General features: G+C 33.8%; 3 protein-coding genes across 3 annotated transcripts; 1 reads left to right on the top strand and 2 right to left on the bottom strand.

The window, feature by feature from the left end:
- Window positions 1–779: 779 nt before the first annotated feature.
- LOC114741639 (uncharacterized) lies at window positions 780–5,768 on the bottom strand. The gene is made up of 10 exons (XM_028929898.1): window positions 5,535–5,768; window positions 4,818–4,877; window positions 4,676–4,715; window positions 3,395–3,573; window positions 3,235–3,273; window positions 2,988–3,074; window positions 1,758–1,818; window positions 1,454–1,578; window positions 1,261–1,352; window positions 780–1,110 (listed from the first exon to the last, which is right to left on the bottom strand). Exons 1-10 carry the CDS (start codon window positions 5,580–5,582, stop codon window positions 996–998), a joined length of 846 nt encoding a protein of 281 aa, XP_028785731.1. The 5' UTR covers window positions 5,583–5,768; the 3' UTR covers window positions 780–995.
- Window positions 5,769–10,511: 4,743 nt separating this feature from the next.
- Window positions 10,512–15,166, top strand: LOC114741635 (probable glycosyltransferase At5g25310). Its single transcript, XM_028929894.1, has 5 exons — window positions 10,512–10,767; window positions 11,951–12,228; window positions 12,322–12,452; window positions 13,346–13,694; window positions 14,439–15,166. Exons 1-5 carry the CDS (start codon window positions 10,512–10,514, stop codon window positions 15,126–15,128), a joined length of 1,704 nt encoding a protein of 567 aa, XP_028785727.1. The 3' UTR covers window positions 15,129–15,166.
- Window positions 15,167–15,397: 231 nt separating this feature from the next.
- LOC114741640 (transcription factor MYB114-like) lies at window positions 15,398–17,082 on the bottom strand. Its single transcript, XM_028929899.1, has 3 exons — window positions 16,909–17,082; window positions 16,654–16,783; window positions 15,398–16,124 (listed from the first exon to the last, which is right to left on the bottom strand). The coding sequence occupies exons 1-3, from the start codon at window positions 17,048–17,050 to the stop codon at window positions 15,785–15,787; spliced, it is 612 nt and encodes a 203-aa protein (XP_028785732.1). The 5' UTR covers window positions 17,051–17,082; the 3' UTR covers window positions 15,398–15,784.
- Between the last annotated feature and the right edge of the window lie 645 nt (window positions 17,083–17,727).

Raw genomic sequence — 17,727 nt, 5'->3', positions numbered from 1 at the left:
CATTTTGTTTAGAATAAGATCAAGGAAAACTTCATCTTAACAGGACACATGAGATCTAGTGAATGGGGTTCAGGTCATCTATCTTTGTAACAAATTGAGTATGATTGACATCTATGCTCCAACTTAAGAGGGAGTGTAAGATATGTAGATATATTGTAATTAGTATAGGATCAAATCAGATATGATAGGATATTATCTCCTAATAATGAGCCATTAATGCCTAGGGCTCCTATCTTGTATATATATTCCCTCTTTCTGATCATAAGTAAACTAGAACCATATTCCATGTTATTCTCTGATTAATAAATATATAACGTTATAAATGTCATTTACGCAAGTTTTAGATAAATTCTTGCTTTTGTAGAATAGTTCCTTCCACAACATATCCTGAACAGGATGGCCAAGAAATAACGCACATCCTGCTCAGACACAGCCACACCGTTACATGACTTGCTGAAACATGCAAAACCTTCCCTTTTTTTGGGTACAGCTTCCTCCTAAAGTTGCTTATAGGACTTCCCACTCTAGTCATTTTCTTTCATTCCAATCCTGTTCTCACTGCCACGCATCATAGAGTTCGCAGCAAATGAATCATACAAATCAGTATTCATTCTTCTTGATGAATCGCATAAGCTGGTTGATGTTGCTATTTTCTAATAAGTTCTGCTTTTTCTCCCACCAATAGGAAGCAAAATACTTCAGAACTATAATTTCTAATATTTTCAACAACGGGCATTAGCCCATTAGTTAAAAGACTGAAAGGAATTCCACGATATCTCTTCCAAGAAAGTGTTGCAAAATATTTTTATATCAATCCCATAACCATCGGGGAGTAGAAGGACAATGGCCTGCCCTGAGTCGGATATGAAATTTCGCAACAGACCACAAGATCCGAAATACTCTGTACTACCTACTAACGTTTAGAGCTCTACAATTACTATGGGCAAATTGGTGAAAGAATTATTTGAGCAAAAAAAAAAAAACTAAAGTAAATTTCATACATCGGTCAATATTAATGAAGATACAATGACTACGTAAGCCAGAAAAAAGAACATGGCAATCTGAATGAAGAACTTGGGATTTTCCCTCATGTTTGGGGATGTCACTGCCCTGAAATTCAGAAATTTGTGCTATTAAAAACACGCAAACTCCAGACATTTAAAAGAGAAAAAGAATGGAAGCAGAAGACGAGTGATTAGCCTGCAATGCTCAATTCAAGTGATGTTCTAATTTCATTCTCTCACTTCATTGCAATGTTACCTAGCAATTCTCTGAGAGAGTCTATGAAATGGCAAACTTTGTATGAAGACAATGCCAGGTCCAGTCAGAAGAGCCGTTACAGCATTGTCACCCTGCAATTTCGAGATTGCAATTATCAATATGAAGCTTTCAGGGTCGAAAATGAAAGGGTGCGTGCTGATAAAAAGAGGTTTCAGAAAAAGGAGTTGCTTACCCCAAACATTGCCTTTCTTGCTGGACCATTGTATTTTGTTTGGATATTGACAGTTGTCGTGACAGCAGCAATGCAAGAAACATCAACAGATAGCATTTCACCGACCTCAAGATTTTTCTGTATAACTAATAAACAAAGCCCAGTAAAAATTCTGGGTAATAAAAGAATTACAAACACAAAGGAAAATATGAAAGCTCCAACTAAGAACAGTTTCAAAAAGTGCAAAAATCCTGACAAACGGTTTGGAAATCAGGATGAAAGCAACAGCTTTTAATTGTAATTTTGACAGCTAATGGAAGTTTACCTGATCCACCCGCTAGCATGAATGCAAGCCCTTGGCCCGATAGCTTCTGCCTGAGAAATCCCTACAAGACATATAAGATGAAGATATGCGTGTCAGGGAGGCCAACTATTTCCCTAGCCCATTTCCGATAGCAATCCACTCTAATTTCCCCCCTAAAAAATGCGGGTCATGACCAAATTTCAAAGCATCTCTATTTTACATTATTAACAAAATTACTATGTCTGATCCTTAATATAGGATCCACTTTACCAGTAGTAGTAGTTCACTAGTTCTATATGTACCCACACAGCCTCACTCTATTTACAATATTTGCACCCCACTGTTAGACTTCTTAAGCACATATTAAGTGATCTTGCATGCCAACTCTTACAAGAGACACACATCAATGAAACTTTGTCAAATGAATATTCAAAATATATAATCTATAGTACTCACAGTCATTGTTCAAGACAACAAATCACAATTTCTTCCAATCTTTTTGGTAGACTTTTTGAGAAATGAATCTAAGCAATGGTTTGAAGTCATAATACTTCTCTACTTGTGTTAACTTTCCCCACACAAGCGACTGATTTAGTCCTCTGTAAATTTTGCAAATTCAGTGTTTTCCACATACTGCTGTTTGGATGTGTAATTAACCACATGATATTAGCATTTCTAATTTTAAAAAAAAAAAATTAAAGTAACACTTCTTAACAAAAAAAAAAAAAAAAAAAGTCCAAGCGTTCACAATATTAGTGATGCTACATCATCAACTCAAAATTAGAAAAGAAATGTGTATTTTCAACCAATATATTACTAGAATTCTGAATAATAATAATAAAAATATTTTCAGTGATATATTTAATGATTGAAGACAAATGCAAAAGGATCATTTTAGAATATTCAAGGAATATGAACCGGCATTTCAGAATTCAGATTAATATATGTAGTTATAGTGGCTCTGCGAAAAGCTAAATTAAATTGCTAAAACAACCCCATGACCGTATCTATTGGTTTTCATTTCCATATAACATGTTTATAATCTAATCATCAAAATGCATATAAGCCTCCAAAAACTTGCATCAATCAGTCACAACCATAACCCAAAAGACAAAAAGCAGAAACATCCTGCCAATTATATTATTTGGCACAAACAAGACAATAATTTAGGCTTGTTAAACTTCAAGTGACATCAATTAATCAAATACGAAAAAGAAACACGGAACAAATCTTGCATCACCATTATCTCACCTCAGCACCAGCAACTACGTTACGTCCCCTCTGATCAACTGTATTGCTGACCTTTACATCATTTACAGAGCAAAGAAAAGCATCTGGCTGCAGAAAATTTAAGTTGCAGTTAAATTCCAGCTCTCAAAGATTTAAAGAAGAAATCAACAAAAGTTGACCCATAAATATCAAATATAGGCTATCTAAAATACTCAAAGAAACATTAGTGAAAATATAAATGGAACAGCAAAGCAAACGCAACACATACCTGACATAAAATTTCCCCATCGAACATCGCCAAATCCATCTGTATTCACAATTTCACATGAGCAACATATATGAAAATTACTTTCATCAGCTGGACAAGCTTGAAATGAGAAGTAACAAGGCTTTGTTAAAATATTTTGGAGACCAGTGAAGGCACAAACCGGGAGAATTCTTGCAAGAGAAGGAGCAGCAATTCCAACAAATCCATCACTGGGTCCAGGATTCCGAAGAACAACACTAGTTATAGTCTTGCCAAATAACCAGTGCCACATGCCAACTTCATTTTCCGGGATGTAGACATTTTCCATTTCAATGGATCCAGACATAAAGCAAATGGAACCTACAAAAATCAGTTTCCTTTATATTAATACTGAAACAAAGATAGATGCAATCTAAATATTAAAAATTCATGTTAAGTATGAATGAACAGAAATGGAAGTGCAGGATTATCCACCCAAACTAAAAAAGATAGGGTAATCTCATATATTATTAATAAACCAACTCTGGCTTTTGCATCCTAATATGGCACCGGATATTTTTTATTTGTAATACCCAAATACCTTTACATGTTCTTGGTTTTCTATGTGTAAAACCAGATCCCAATGGGGAATCTGGTGTCCAACTTCTTATTAGAACTATTTTAAAGCAAATCTGCCCTAAATTTTGATGCAAGACACACTAAAGTTTTCAACAAACAAGCACAAATATATCATTGTAAATTAAAAAAAAAATACTATAGCATTTTCCCCCTATGCTTAAAGCAAAAGGAGACAAAGTGAAGCACGTGCCACATAGACATTGTATTGGTTTAAGAGCATCACCATGCATAGCATCATCTAATACTCTGCTTTTGGTTTATGTCTTCCTTTGGATCATTCTCACATTCACACAGGCTAGACAATTTATTCTTCATTCATATATCCTCACGCTCTTGTAGGTAATTCTTCCACTGCAATTAGGCTATAACCATCACCAGCGGTGATAGTTTCAACACCCCCCCCCCCAAAAAAAAAAAAACCAACACACACACACACAGGCATAGAGTGCCATATATTAGGATGATGTGTGTCTCATGTAGGTACATTGTGAATTTTTTATTTTTCGTCCACATTAAGGCGCACAAGCCAACCAACTCCTACAGGATCACTTGTGGACCGAGAATCACAAAGTGGAGGGTCATTAAAAGTTCGTTTCAATGGATTACACCAAAGATTCATAATGTACTCAGATGCATATCCATGAATTTAGATAAAACAGCAAATCTTATTAAACATAAACAAACCAAATAAATTGGTTTTCTCATCCTCGTTTGACACTGATGACCATGATAAAGCATCAGTACATATCATTGAAATAAGCCCCCAAAGCATATCCATTAATAACCCGAAATCGCTCATGCAATATGAATATTATATTCAAGTGCATTCTGTCATATAACTTACCAGGCTTTGCAACTACTTTTTCATGTGGCTTCAACATTATCTGCATCACACGAACCAAAGCCAAAACAGCTTTTTAATATTGTGTGAATAGATAACAAAAATAAACATCGGTATCTTAAAGTTAAGATGGCAATACACTCACCTGAACCACCTGAGCTTCTCCCCCTAAAATCTGAAAAGGTATAACTGAATCTTGGGGACTCTAAATAATGACATAACATTAAATCCACCGTGAGACTATGTAGGAGACAAGATAAGAACAAAATTATCTGAAGAATGTCGAGCAATTTCTTCAATTATTTTTTTCAAGAATGTGTGTGTAATTAGTCAAAGGAATCATTCACATTAATAGTAAAATCATGAGTTACGTCAATTTAATCATCCATAAAAGTGGAAACATAAATACAACGTGATAAAGTCATTCTGAAACCACAAGGATAGGAAGCGTTCGAGTGCAATTCAGAATTGCCGTGTCAGGTTTGACACAAGCGTCCGAAATTTGTGATATTTACAATGAGTCAATTACCAGTCAGCTTGTCCCTTTTTACTTCTATTGTTGCTGATCATTCAGTAAAGCCACTCATCAAACTAAACCCCAATTGTTGCTGATCATTCAGTAAAGCCACTCATCAAACTAAACCCCAAATAACAACCTAGGTTACAAAACCTTAACAGTAAACCGGATCACCCTACTCAAACAATTCAACCTCGCTAGTCATCAAGCAAGTCGACAAGTCATAAATGTAGCAAATATATCAATTAGAAATTCGAATTAACCTAAGTTATTATTGATTAGCAGAAAGCAAACAATTGAAGCTTAAGAGTTTGCATCGTCGACCGCGAGAAGTGATGCCAATACCTGATAAACGTAAGGCTGAAAAGGTGTCGAGAAGAACGGTGCAGCCATTGTCAAGACACAAGAAATACGTTGAACTTGCCCCCAGAGAGAGAGAGAGAGAGAGTTGATAATCGCTCAAATTTTCTGCGATTTGCTTTCAGAATTTCCAGATGTGTCCATTTAAAGAACCAGATCCACCTTCAAGAAATCGTTTCTTTGTAAAAACGAAGTTCTTCCCCAAATCCAATTCGTCTCTGTTAATTACGAAATGAGTGTTAAAAGACAGTTTTATTGAAGGGCTATGAAATGGAACTTGGAGGTGGAAATAGAATTCCAGGAGTATGAAACTCTGAATTACTAATATGCCATTCTATTTTGACAGTGATTTCGTCGTTTTCCTCTGGAGTTGGGGGACTTTTATGGTTAATTTGTTTCGGTCTTCTAGTAATTTCCCATTTGGCCTGCAGAACTTCCTATTTTTGTGAGTCTCCGAAATCCAATTTTTGGAGTACACGTGTTCCTTGTTCTGACGTGGCTAATTCCTATTGGGTTGCGTGTCTCACACCTACGTGTTCATATGGCATCTTAGTCGCTTTTTTAATGTCAAGATTGTTTCACATATCACGACTCCGTTTGGAATTACCCTGTATATTTACCTCATATTCTATAAATTATTATTAAAAAATAGTTAATAAACGCTTCTAAATGGGCGCTAACTCATAGCATCATAGTCGCATTGTCCATGTTAGTTTGATTTAACTTCCTAAATTTAATTGATATAAATCAAATTCTGTTTTCCCTGGTCAAAAAAGTCAAATTATGTTTTTTTTGCCAACCAAAAAATCAAATTATGTATTCAAACTCTCAACTATTAAAATTGTGGCCTTTATCACTCATATCAAGACTTGAATTCTGCTTCGGGTACTATAGAGACAAAAACCTTAGGGTTGAAATATAAATCTACTCATAAAATATTTAAGAGTTAATATAATTTTTATCCTAAAATTTCATTATATTTTAGGTTTAGTTTCTCAAATTTAAAATTCCTGGTCTTAGTCCTTAAAATTTAGTTCGTCTTAAAACCTTAGTTCATAAAAGTGTAACAATATCAAAATCCCTTAGAGTTGTTTAAGTGGTAATATGAACTCATTAGATACCACGTAACTACATCTTGTGTAGATAACAAAAAGAAAAAGCAACGAAGGGGTCCTCAAAACATAACATTTTAGCCCTTTTTTTTCCTCGCTATTCATTTGAGGAATTAATCATTATATTGTGTTTTAAGAATTTATCACCGTTTGCATAATCTATTATCCTCATAAGGTCAAATTAGGCGCTATATTTAATGCTATTTGTGAGAGTTCAGTAGATTTTAATACTATTACATTTTTAAGGACTAACATTTTAAAATGAAATAAATTTTAAAGACTAAAACCACATGTTTAAAACAATTAATTTATCAATAATCCCAAATATAAGAGTTAGTTAATATTTGAATTTGATTCTAAAATATAAGACTTTAATTTACTTTATTTTTCAAATTTTTATTTTTTTTCAAAACGTCTCCGTTGATTCTAAGATATTTCCACCAAGAGGTTAAGATGTTTCCACCAAGAGATTATTTCAATGTCCATGATTAAATATGATAATTTAGAAAAATCAACACACATTTGTTATAAATAATCAACGTAACTAATTTTCTTAATTTCTCTGAATTAATTATTTAGCTAGTAATATAAATTTTTGGTATGAACTAATGATATATTGAATTTTATTATACAATATTTTGTTATTATTTTTTTAAATTTCAGTAATAAAAATTTATTTAGAAAAGTGAGATATAATGGAATTTTTGGTCCATCAAGTTTATGTGGTTTCATATATAATTTTATACTACTTCCAATCCTTAATATAAAACCTAATTAAATAATTTGAAAATATTGAGAAAATTAGTTAAATTAGTTATTTGTAATAAATATGTTATTTTTTCCTAAAATACCTTTGTTAGCCATGTGTATGAGGTAAAACTACCATTTGATAGAACTTAACATGTGTAACTACTACAAGAAATATTTCAAAAAAAATAAATAAATATAATAGACAAAATAGATTTTATATTTAGAATAAAATTAAAAGTTAAACTAGCTTTTATATGGAGAGACGGTAGTTTTTTCTTTTGTGAATGAAAGTTTAGGTGAGTTGGGTCCCGGGGACTCACTAGGATTAGGGCATATCTTTGGACTCAAAAAACTCTTATAGAAATACATACAAATCGTCCACTAACAAAGTCTTCACAACGACAGCGGAATTCGAATTCACGACCTTGTGGATTATGAGCCAACTCTTTACCAAATGGATAACTCTTATTGGTGGAACAGTAGTATTTTTATAGGAAAATGACACAAAAATGACACTTCAACTTGCAAATGCCAAAATGGCTACTTGAATTTACAAAATCTCAATTTAGGTATAAGTGACCAATTTGATATTTATAAATTTGCTGAAATGACCATATTACCATTTATTTTATTTATTGTTTTTTAAAAATCAAATGCCCCCACTGGCCACCGTCACTGGAGCTCTGGCAACCGGCAACAATTTTTTGAAAATTTTTTATAACTTTAGTAAAACAGTTAACAAGTTTTGTGATGCTATTAATAGGCTTATTATAGCAATTAATAATAGGTTTTCTAAAAAAAATTCAAAAAGTAGCCTTTTTACAACTTCAGTAATACCATTAACAAGTTTCGTAACTCTATTAACAAATTCGGTATAGCATTTAATATCAAGTTTTCTGAAAAATTCAAAAAAAAGGTATTTTTACAACTTTAGCAACTACTTGTTTTGAAAATTTTTACAATTTTAGTGAAACGGTTAACAAGTTTTGTAGTGCTATTAACAAGTTTAGTATAGTAGTTAATAATAGGTTTTTTCAGGAATTCAAAAAGTAGTATTTTTACAATTTTAATAGTGTTGTTAACAAGTTTTGTAACTCTATAAACAAGTTCGGTATAGCATTTAACAACAAGTTTTCTGAAAAATTCAAAAAATGACATTTTTACAATTTCAGTAACACAGTTACCAAGTCATGTAACGATATTAACAACTCTCATAAATGTTGATGTTTTTGATATTAGCTCCTTATTAAAGTTGTATAACAAAATTTTTCCATTTATTAGGTAGCCATTATGGTTTTATACAACTTTAATAAGGAGCTAATATAAAAAACATCAACCTTTATGAGAGTTGCTAATATCAGTATATGACTTGTTAACCGCATTACTAAATTTGTAAAACTATCACTTTTTAAATTTTTCAGAAAACCTGTTATTAAATGCTATACCGAATTTGTTAATAGAGTTAAAGAACTTGTTAACGGCATTACTGAAGTTGTAAAAATGCTACTTTTTTAATTTTCTGAAAAAAGTATTGTTAACTGCTATACTGAATTTGTTAATAACATTATAAAACTTGTTAACCGTTTTACAGAAATTGTAAAAATTTTCAAAAAAAGTAGTTACTAAACTTGTGAAAATGCTTTTTTTTTAATTTTTCAAAAAACTTGTTGTTAAATGCTTTACCATAATTATTAATAAAGTTAGAGAACTTGTTAATGATATTATTGAAGTTGTAAAAATACTACTTTTTGAATTTTCTAGAAAACCTATTATTAACTGTTATACTGAACTTGTTAATAGTGTTACAAAACTTGTTAACCGTTTTACTAAAGTTGTAAAAATTTTCAAAAAAATTGTTGCCAGTCACAGGAGCTCTGGTGACGATGGTCACCTAAGCTCCGGGGATCGGACGGCCAGTAGGGTTATTTGTTTTTTAAAAAACAATAAATAAAATAAAAGGCAATATAATCATTTCAGTAAATTTACAAATGTCAAATTGGTTACTTATGCTTAAATTAGGATTTTACAAATTTAATTGATCATTTTGACATTTTCAGATTTAAGTGTTATTTTTGTGTCATTTTTCCTTTTTTTATTTGATTGATCTCGTGAACTAACAATTTCTTCTGCAATCCATGCGAAGGTTGTTCTCTGAGTTAATGGTCATGCTACGTGTGGTTTTAATTATATGTCTCTTTTTTTTTTTTTTTGGTGAACAAAAGGTGACTAAGTCACTACACTAACAACCCTCTCGGGATACTAACTCCAGCAGCATCTTCTTCCACAATTTGTAGTACCTCCTCTGACGGTGTCGTCCACATCATTAATTTGAACCATAAGAACCTTGTATGATTAGAAAACTTTAAGGATTTGACTGGTAAAAATTAAACTCCGTGAATCAAATTTATAACTAAGCTAATGAAAAGTTTTATTATCCGAAGAATTAATAATTAAGTCAAATCATGATTCATGGGTATTTTTTAAAGAATATTAGGTATTAAATAAAAATTATATCATTCAAAGGCATAGAAAATTTACAGTACATTTTTAAGTTATATCATTCATCATTAAATTAATTATATAAATTAATTACTTATAATATTTACTGCATAAAAATAAAATAGATAAAATATGATAATGAAATCAAATACCCTCTAGTCCTATTTATAAGGTATGTTCAATATGTTTCACACAGATTAAAAAAATTCTCAAACTGTATTAACTCTCTATTAATAAGATATAACAGCTTTCTAATTTTATCTCTATTTAATATATATTTTTTAAAAAAAAATAACTATTTATACTATAATAAATGAACAACAAAATAATACATTCATTCTAAAAATTTAATAAAATAACTTATAAATAGGAGTAAGAAAATATTATTTCTCTGTTTTATAAATAAGATTCTGGAATACATTTCTTGCTGATTTTTTTTTTGGCCAACATACATTTCTTGCTGATTAAACCTTAAATAGAATGACAATATGACTGGCCCAAAAAAAAAAAAAACAGAGAGAGATGCTATCAAAAAGTGAGGAAGGGAAGAAAATTATTTAAATGTTAATATTCACCTGACTTTCCAAATCTCCAGAAATAAATGACGAGAGGGTGGGCGGGGGAGGAATGTATAGCTGTAAGCGTGGTCGATGAAGAAGAAACAGCACAATCTCGGCTTGGATTTGCTGCTATCGAAGTCAAAAAAGTAAAGCGAAAAGTACGGCATGTGAAAGGAAGCAAGGCTCCTTCATACAAAACAACTCTCGCCACTTCGGCTTTGACTTTTCGTTACCACCTTCCACCCAGCTCATCAGATCCACCATCGTCTTTATTCCTGCCGTCTGAATCAGGAACAGGTATGCTTTATATATCCTTCTTCTTCTTCTTCGTCGTCTTCTTTTCGCGTTTGCTCAATATCTATCCCATGTATATATGCTTATATTTAAATTTAGCTTTTCGTTTTCCATGTATGATCTATTTGCTCGTGTCCTGATGGAAATTGGAAACTATAGACAGATCAATAATTGAAGATATTTATTGTTGTTTGCTTCTGATCGAACAGAGTAATTCATATATGGAACCCAAATGATTGTAGATGGCTACGAGTTAGGATTGTTAGACAAGGATTTCCATTTGTAGTGACTGTAGAATTTCTATATAAGCTCAATATGATCCAATTAGGCCTCTGAATCCGGATCACGAGGTTCTTGCGCATACTAAGGGAAATTACGTCAATAAGTCATGAAGCTATAGTTTTAGAGACTCACAGTCACTTGGTCTAACACCTAAGAAAAGTTAATTTGTGAACAGCTGTTCACACAGCACGCACCAGGTTCAAATTTGGGTGCCTAAAAAATGCCAAATACGGAGATTTTGAATTTCTGATAATATTGTAGTTTCAACGCCTGATGGCTTTTGAAATTGCAGTGAGCACTCAGGCACTACTCGTGCATCGGAATTAATTTAACCATTTCCTTTTAAAAAGGAAAACCTGCAAGGAAGGAGTGTTTGTGGTGCCTTTGAGTGCAAATAGTAGTTTCATATTGCCATAAGTCTATTGTGAACTTTTTCCATCCAAATGTTTGATTGTTTGCTTGCCTTTGAAGGAAAGTAAGCTGTGGTTGTCATTGTTCTTTTTCTTCATCTTAAATTTTTAATATTTATAAAAGTTTCTGATTGTCAGTATGTTTTGGTGTCTCTAGGAACTTAGCATCACAAAATAGAATTCAAGTTCTGAAGTCTGGAATGGACCTGTTTTATTTACTCAGAGTTTAATACTCAAAAGTAGTATCACTGAGGAGATTTATGTATTCTATTGGAAGCATTGGAAATCTGCTTTATATAATGATATGAGAAAAGCATTAAGGCATTCTGCTTTCATCACTATGAGAAAATTATCACGGCGGTGCTCTAGACACAAAATTGATTGGAGAAGATTAATTTTTATAGGGGCCACTTTGGCAATATCTGTCATTGTGTTTCTGATGCTTGTACAGAGTCATCAATTGAACAAGGAGTACCTTTCTCCTCTTGAATCAGTTTCATCAAATCAATCCTTGATCAACACTAGGGAGTCAAATGAATTTCTAGAAGAGGCCAGACATCAACAGGTTCACCTTAGCCACCAACCTGCCTCTATCATTTCACCTAATGTGTCTAACAGGTCAGAACAATCAGTTCCAGTTGAATCAGATAGTGTGGAAGCTCATCGAAGCAATATTTCTGTATATGGCGGAAAGGAGGACAAAAAGGTTGCCCATACAACAGCAATCATTACACATTCCCCTCCTCATGGATTGGTCCCTTCCAGATTGCAGGTAGGAGTTGATGAGATTCTGAGCGTACTTCTTTCTTCTTTTAAGTATGATTGGGAGAGGTGTCACAAATAATTTACTTGATATATATCTCAGAGGCACATACGTTCTATGCCACCGAATGCGGCCCTTGCATATGCAAAGAATGAGATTGAACATGCGCCTCAAGTTGTCGAAGATTCAGATCTCTACAGTCCTCTGTTCAGGAACATTTCTGTTTTCAAAAGGTACTGCATCAGGGGGGAAAATCCTTTGTTTTGCTTATGTCATGTTCTTTTGTAGGTTCTATCATGATTTATGCATGCTAATTACTGAGTAAAGAGTCCTGCATAGTAAGAGTCTACCACTCTAAAATCAGAAAGCTATTTTTCGCTTGTGACTGTTCAAAGTGGGGGGAAGGGCAACCATTTTTCTCCTAGCTCTAAAACCTCTGTGATTCTAATCAATGTGGGCTGACTGTTTGCTGTGCAACTTGATGTCTCTACTGTATGCTTATGCTGCTAGTGAGTCTATAAAGGCTTCTATATGAATTTATGATCATGTTTATTAAGAAGCTGATCAAATTAAGGCAGAGTTTCTAGCTTTAGAACACTCCATGAAGTTCATTGGACTTGGAATTGTGAAAATGGAAATAGATCCAGGATTTAACTATCAAAGTCACCTTAGGGATGAATTAAAGCACCTGCAAAGCTTCAACCGCAGGGATTTAGTATGTCCCAACTTGTGATATCGTTGCATAATGCAAAGAGTTAGAAGATTTCAAAAACATATGTTATTGTAGAATATTAATCTTCCATTAGCGAACACCTTTGGCTCTGTATTTCATTGTACTTAACTCTATTCTTCTAGTTCATTTTGAAAATTTCTCGTCGTCCTGTGCATGGGCATTATTCATGTGGCATGAGAGAAAAAGGTAATCGTAGTGTGTACTGTTCACAACTCAGTTCATAATCTAGGACATTTGCTGGTATTGTGTAAAATATAGAAAGTGGCTGCTAATTATGTCTATATATTGTACTGTAATGTCATATAACATAACACACTCATTGTTTTCATTACTTTGTCCTAGTTGAAAATTTGTGAAAAGACATCTCAAAGAAATGTTTTGCCTCGATTTCAGGAGTTACGAATTGATGGAAGCAATACTTGAAGTTTATATTTATCCTGATGGATCGAGACCCATTTTCCATAAACCTTTCCTCAAGGGAATCTATGCTTCTGAAGGATGGTTTATGAAGTTAATGCGGGAAAACAAGCAGTTTGTTACCAAAGACCCTAGAAAAGCTCATTTATTTTATTTGCCATATAGTGCACGTCAACTGGAGATGGCACTCTATGTGCCTGGATCTCATTCTTTGAAACCGTTGGCCATCTTTCTGAGGAACTATGTGAACAAGATTGCCGCAAAGTATCCATTCTGGAATCTCTCACATGGATCAGACCATTTCCTCGTTGCTTGCCATGATTGGGTATGTGGCATATCTCTATTCTCCATAAATTTGTTGCTGACTTGAATCCAATTATTTGTTTGGAAGAAATGCGATGATTGCCTTGAGCCCTAGAATTTCCTTTTTCTTGTTGGAAAAAACTAGACATGATTTCATGGCTTACTAACCATGCAATTTGTTATAAATATTATATTTTGTATGATACATTTTCCCCTTTTGACTAGTGCCTAATTACAACTTCAGTATATCAACTTAAAAATGTAACAAATCACCCTATTTTATAAAAAATTAATAAATGTTAATTTCCAGTCTTATCTAAGGTCAGATTTTTTGGGGAGCGTATGTCAACAAATGAAATCCCTTGTCCCCTGACCCAAGCCGGAAAACTGTAGCCCTTTTCCCTTTCACGATTTTGATTGTGTTCATTACAGTCCATGCACAGAAGATGGAAGCTTATTAAAATTGGAGATTTAAAGAAATAGATTTAGCTCATATATAATAAGCCAATTTGGGGCAATAGGGAAGAATTTTAAAGAAAGAAAAAAAACAATGTTTTTTGTATGGCCTGTTAATGTTAAGGAAGACAAACATTTAGGCTTCTGAGTTTTTTTCCCGAAATAACAGGTTATTTTGTTACATTTAAAGTCAGTATGTTAAAATTATAATTAACCTTTGTTTCAGAGGAATAAAATATATTTTCTTCTTTGTATTTTGGTCTTTATGAGTCACATTGGTCTGACAAGAAGCTCTATGTAATCTTTGCAGGGTCCTTATACAGTAACTGAGCATGATGAACTGGCCAGAAACAGCATTAAAGCTCTATGTAATGCTGATACGTCGGAAAGAATCTTCATTGCGGGAAGAGATGTTTCGCTCCCAGAAACAACCATAAGGGCACCCAGAAGACCTCTAAGACATGTTGGTGGGAATAAAGTGTCACAACGTCCAATTCTCGCCTTCTTTGCTGGAAGCATGCACGGTCGAGTACGTCCCAAGCTTCTTAAGCATTGGGGTGGTGAAAAGGATGAAGACATGAAAATTTATCAGCGTTTACCTCAACTAGTTTCCAAAAGGATGACTTACATCCAGCACATGAAATCAAGTAAATATTGTCTATGTCCAATGGGCTATGAAGTGAATAGCCCGAGGATTGTCGAGGCCATATATTATGAGTGTGTTCCTGTGATCATTGCAGATAATTTCGTCCTCCCTCTCAGTGAGGTATTGGATTGGAATGCATTCTCGGTGGTGGTGGCTGAGAAGGATATACCCAGGTTAAAGGAAATTTTATTGTCCATTCCCATGTCAAGATATCTTGCCATGCAAACTAATGTGAAGATGGTGCAGAAGCATTTCCTCTGGAACCCAAAACCAATAAGATATGATCTGTTCCACATGATTTTGCATTCAATATGGTTCAACAGGCTAAACAATATTCAAATCCCACGGACGTAGTTATTCTTTCAGCATTTATTGAGCAGATGACTTCGGTAGGGTTGTGTTTTTTGGCCTGTGTGTTTTAAAGCCATTCATTTCTATATGCAGAATTTTGACAGCCTTTTATTGCTTCATTGTTTGGAAGTATATGGAAAAAGCATTTACTCATTGGATCTAAAACGATTTTTCTTACCCGAGAGGCATTCATGCATTTGCTGTTATCTAATCACGTGCTGATGATAAGGAGACAAATTTTCCCTATCATAATCAAGCAGAGAAACCCTAGCTGTCTGAAATAATGGAATGAGAATTAATGCGCTCTGCTACATCTTGTTATATATGATACACTCCTTCACAAGGTTTTGCATTGTCAGCCGACCGTTCATTTCACATCACAAAGAAATGACTAGTTCAGATACAGATACAGAACACATCTGATTCTTCACAGAAGAGAAAACACCAAACTCTCTACTTAATTACAGATATCAATCTTCATATTGGGATCCTCTAAAGCCCTAAAGAAAATTATTCAGTAAATTTCAAGCAAGGAAAGGCACAAACTTGTGAACCCTAAAATGATCACCAAGCTCTTTTGTTTCTCCAACACCGTCCTAGATCACTTGGTTTCTCCAAAATCCACGGGGCATTAATTTTCTTATGAAACTTTTTTAGGATCAAAACTGTCCACTGCTCCCTGGAAACTCATCTAGTTCTAGATACTTGGTCATCCAATCCAACTCACGAAAGCATCCATCTTTGGGAGAGAAATCAAGGAACTCATTCACATCAAAGCTAACTTCTGAGTTCACAGGTCCATTTCCTTTAATGGCTTCCTCATTCTCCACGAGAGCACTATCCCAGGTATGTTGGGGTGTGCTTTCTTGTGGGGTTGCAGTGTTTGGCTTCTTCTTCTTCTCCTCTTCCCGATTCACTTTTTTGCACAAATGAGAATTCCAATAGTTTTTTATTTCATTGTCTGTTCGTCCCGGAAGTCTCCCAGCTATCAGCGACCACCTGCACACAAAATTTAATGTCAGATACAATAACTCTATCCAACAACCACTTAACAGGAACTTTAAATTCTCATAATGTTTCAGTGCTGACTCGCTTCAAGTACTATGATCCCACAGGAATCGATGTCTTTAGGAGTAGTATGTTTTAAGGGATTGAGTTGGCTCTTCCTATTTATGAGACATGCGAATGTAATCATAATAATATAAAAAAATTTACTAAAATTGTCTCTACCATGTATCAAGGAACTATCATGTCAGGACTGTGAATTTTAACATCTTCCACACTTATAGGAAAGAAATTTCTTACACCGATTGGCTAACAAATATATTATACAGTGCAGAAACTAAACTGACATGTGTGCTCATTCAATCTGTTTCTTTCTTTCGTTGTTTCTAAAGCATAGAGATATATGCAAGATTTGCTTCTACTGATATATATTTACTCCTACTGGGTTAGCTTTTATTCACTGTGCAAATTAAAGAATGTGTTTTGCTTGAAATTATATAGAAAACATGAGTATAAGAAGCACCTATTTCCGAGGAGTTTGTGAAGCCTAAGAATCAAATCTTCTTCTTCAAGTGAAATGTTGCCTCTCTTGATGTTTGGCCTCAGATAGTTGAGCCATCTCAGCCTGCAACTCTTGCCACACCTGTTTAAACCTGCAAAAGCAAGTACAAAACAGAGAACCCAGAAAAGGTTAATGAGGAGGAAGAAGAAGAAGAAGAATGAAGTGAAAAACTTGGCTTTGGTATAGACAGGATAGATAGAGAGTGAAATAAGGAACCTGATTTAAGAGCAATGGTCTTCCACCTCTTGGCTCCATGAAGTTCAATGCACTGAGCAAGCTTTCGATCTTCCTCGGGAGTCCAAGCTCCTCGGTTAATGAATTTCCCAATGGATGACTCAGTCTGGCTTTTTGGTGCCATGTGAGAGATTGAGAGACACAGACTCTTTTGGCAAATATGAGAGTAGTAAAAGGACAATGAAACTACAATAAGTTGAGTATATATTGAGGAGAGAGAGAGAGAGAGAGAGAGAGAGAAATAGTACTATAGAGTATAGACTATAGAGTATAGACTATAGAGTAGGTTAAAAAACTTGAAAGATAGGAGTGTTTGGAAAGAAAGGGATTGAAATTTGAAGGGTGAGTGAGTCAACTGTCAACGCATCTAACCTTCCATACCATATGAACAAAAATAGAAGACCCAACTACCAGCGGCTTACAGGTACGTTGGTTCCTCGCTGGGAAGTGAAGATGAGGCATTTTGATTTTTCTGATGAGTTATCCACTCAGATATTAATAAAATATAAAACTCCTATTTTATTAATGAAATTAGTTCTGTTTGTTTTTTTTTTTTTTTGGGATGACATTTAAAGGAAATCAGATGAATGAGTCATACTGCTGGTTGATAGACTTGTAGTAAATACCGTGTTTCGTTTTCAATCCTATATTTTATAAATTTGCCTTCTAGTACAATATGTGAATCATGAAGAATAAAATGTGTTGTTTAATATTTATAATCTGTTATAAATTTATACGTTACATTAATAGTAAAAATTAATTAATGGTGAAATCAAAGGTTCAACGTATTCCCTTTTTTCT

The sequence above is a fragment of the Neltuma alba genome, unplaced genomic scaffold (genome assembly GCF_004799145.2).
Source record: "Neltuma alba isolate B1F8T4 unplaced genomic scaffold, ASM479914v2 tig00003454_pilon, whole genome shotgun sequence".
NCBI classification, from domain to species: Eukaryota; Viridiplantae; Streptophyta; class Magnoliopsida; order Fabales; family Fabaceae; genus Neltuma; species Neltuma alba.
The sequence above is the reverse complement of the archived record's forward strand: the minus strand, read 5'-3'. Positions and strand labels throughout refer to the sequence as shown.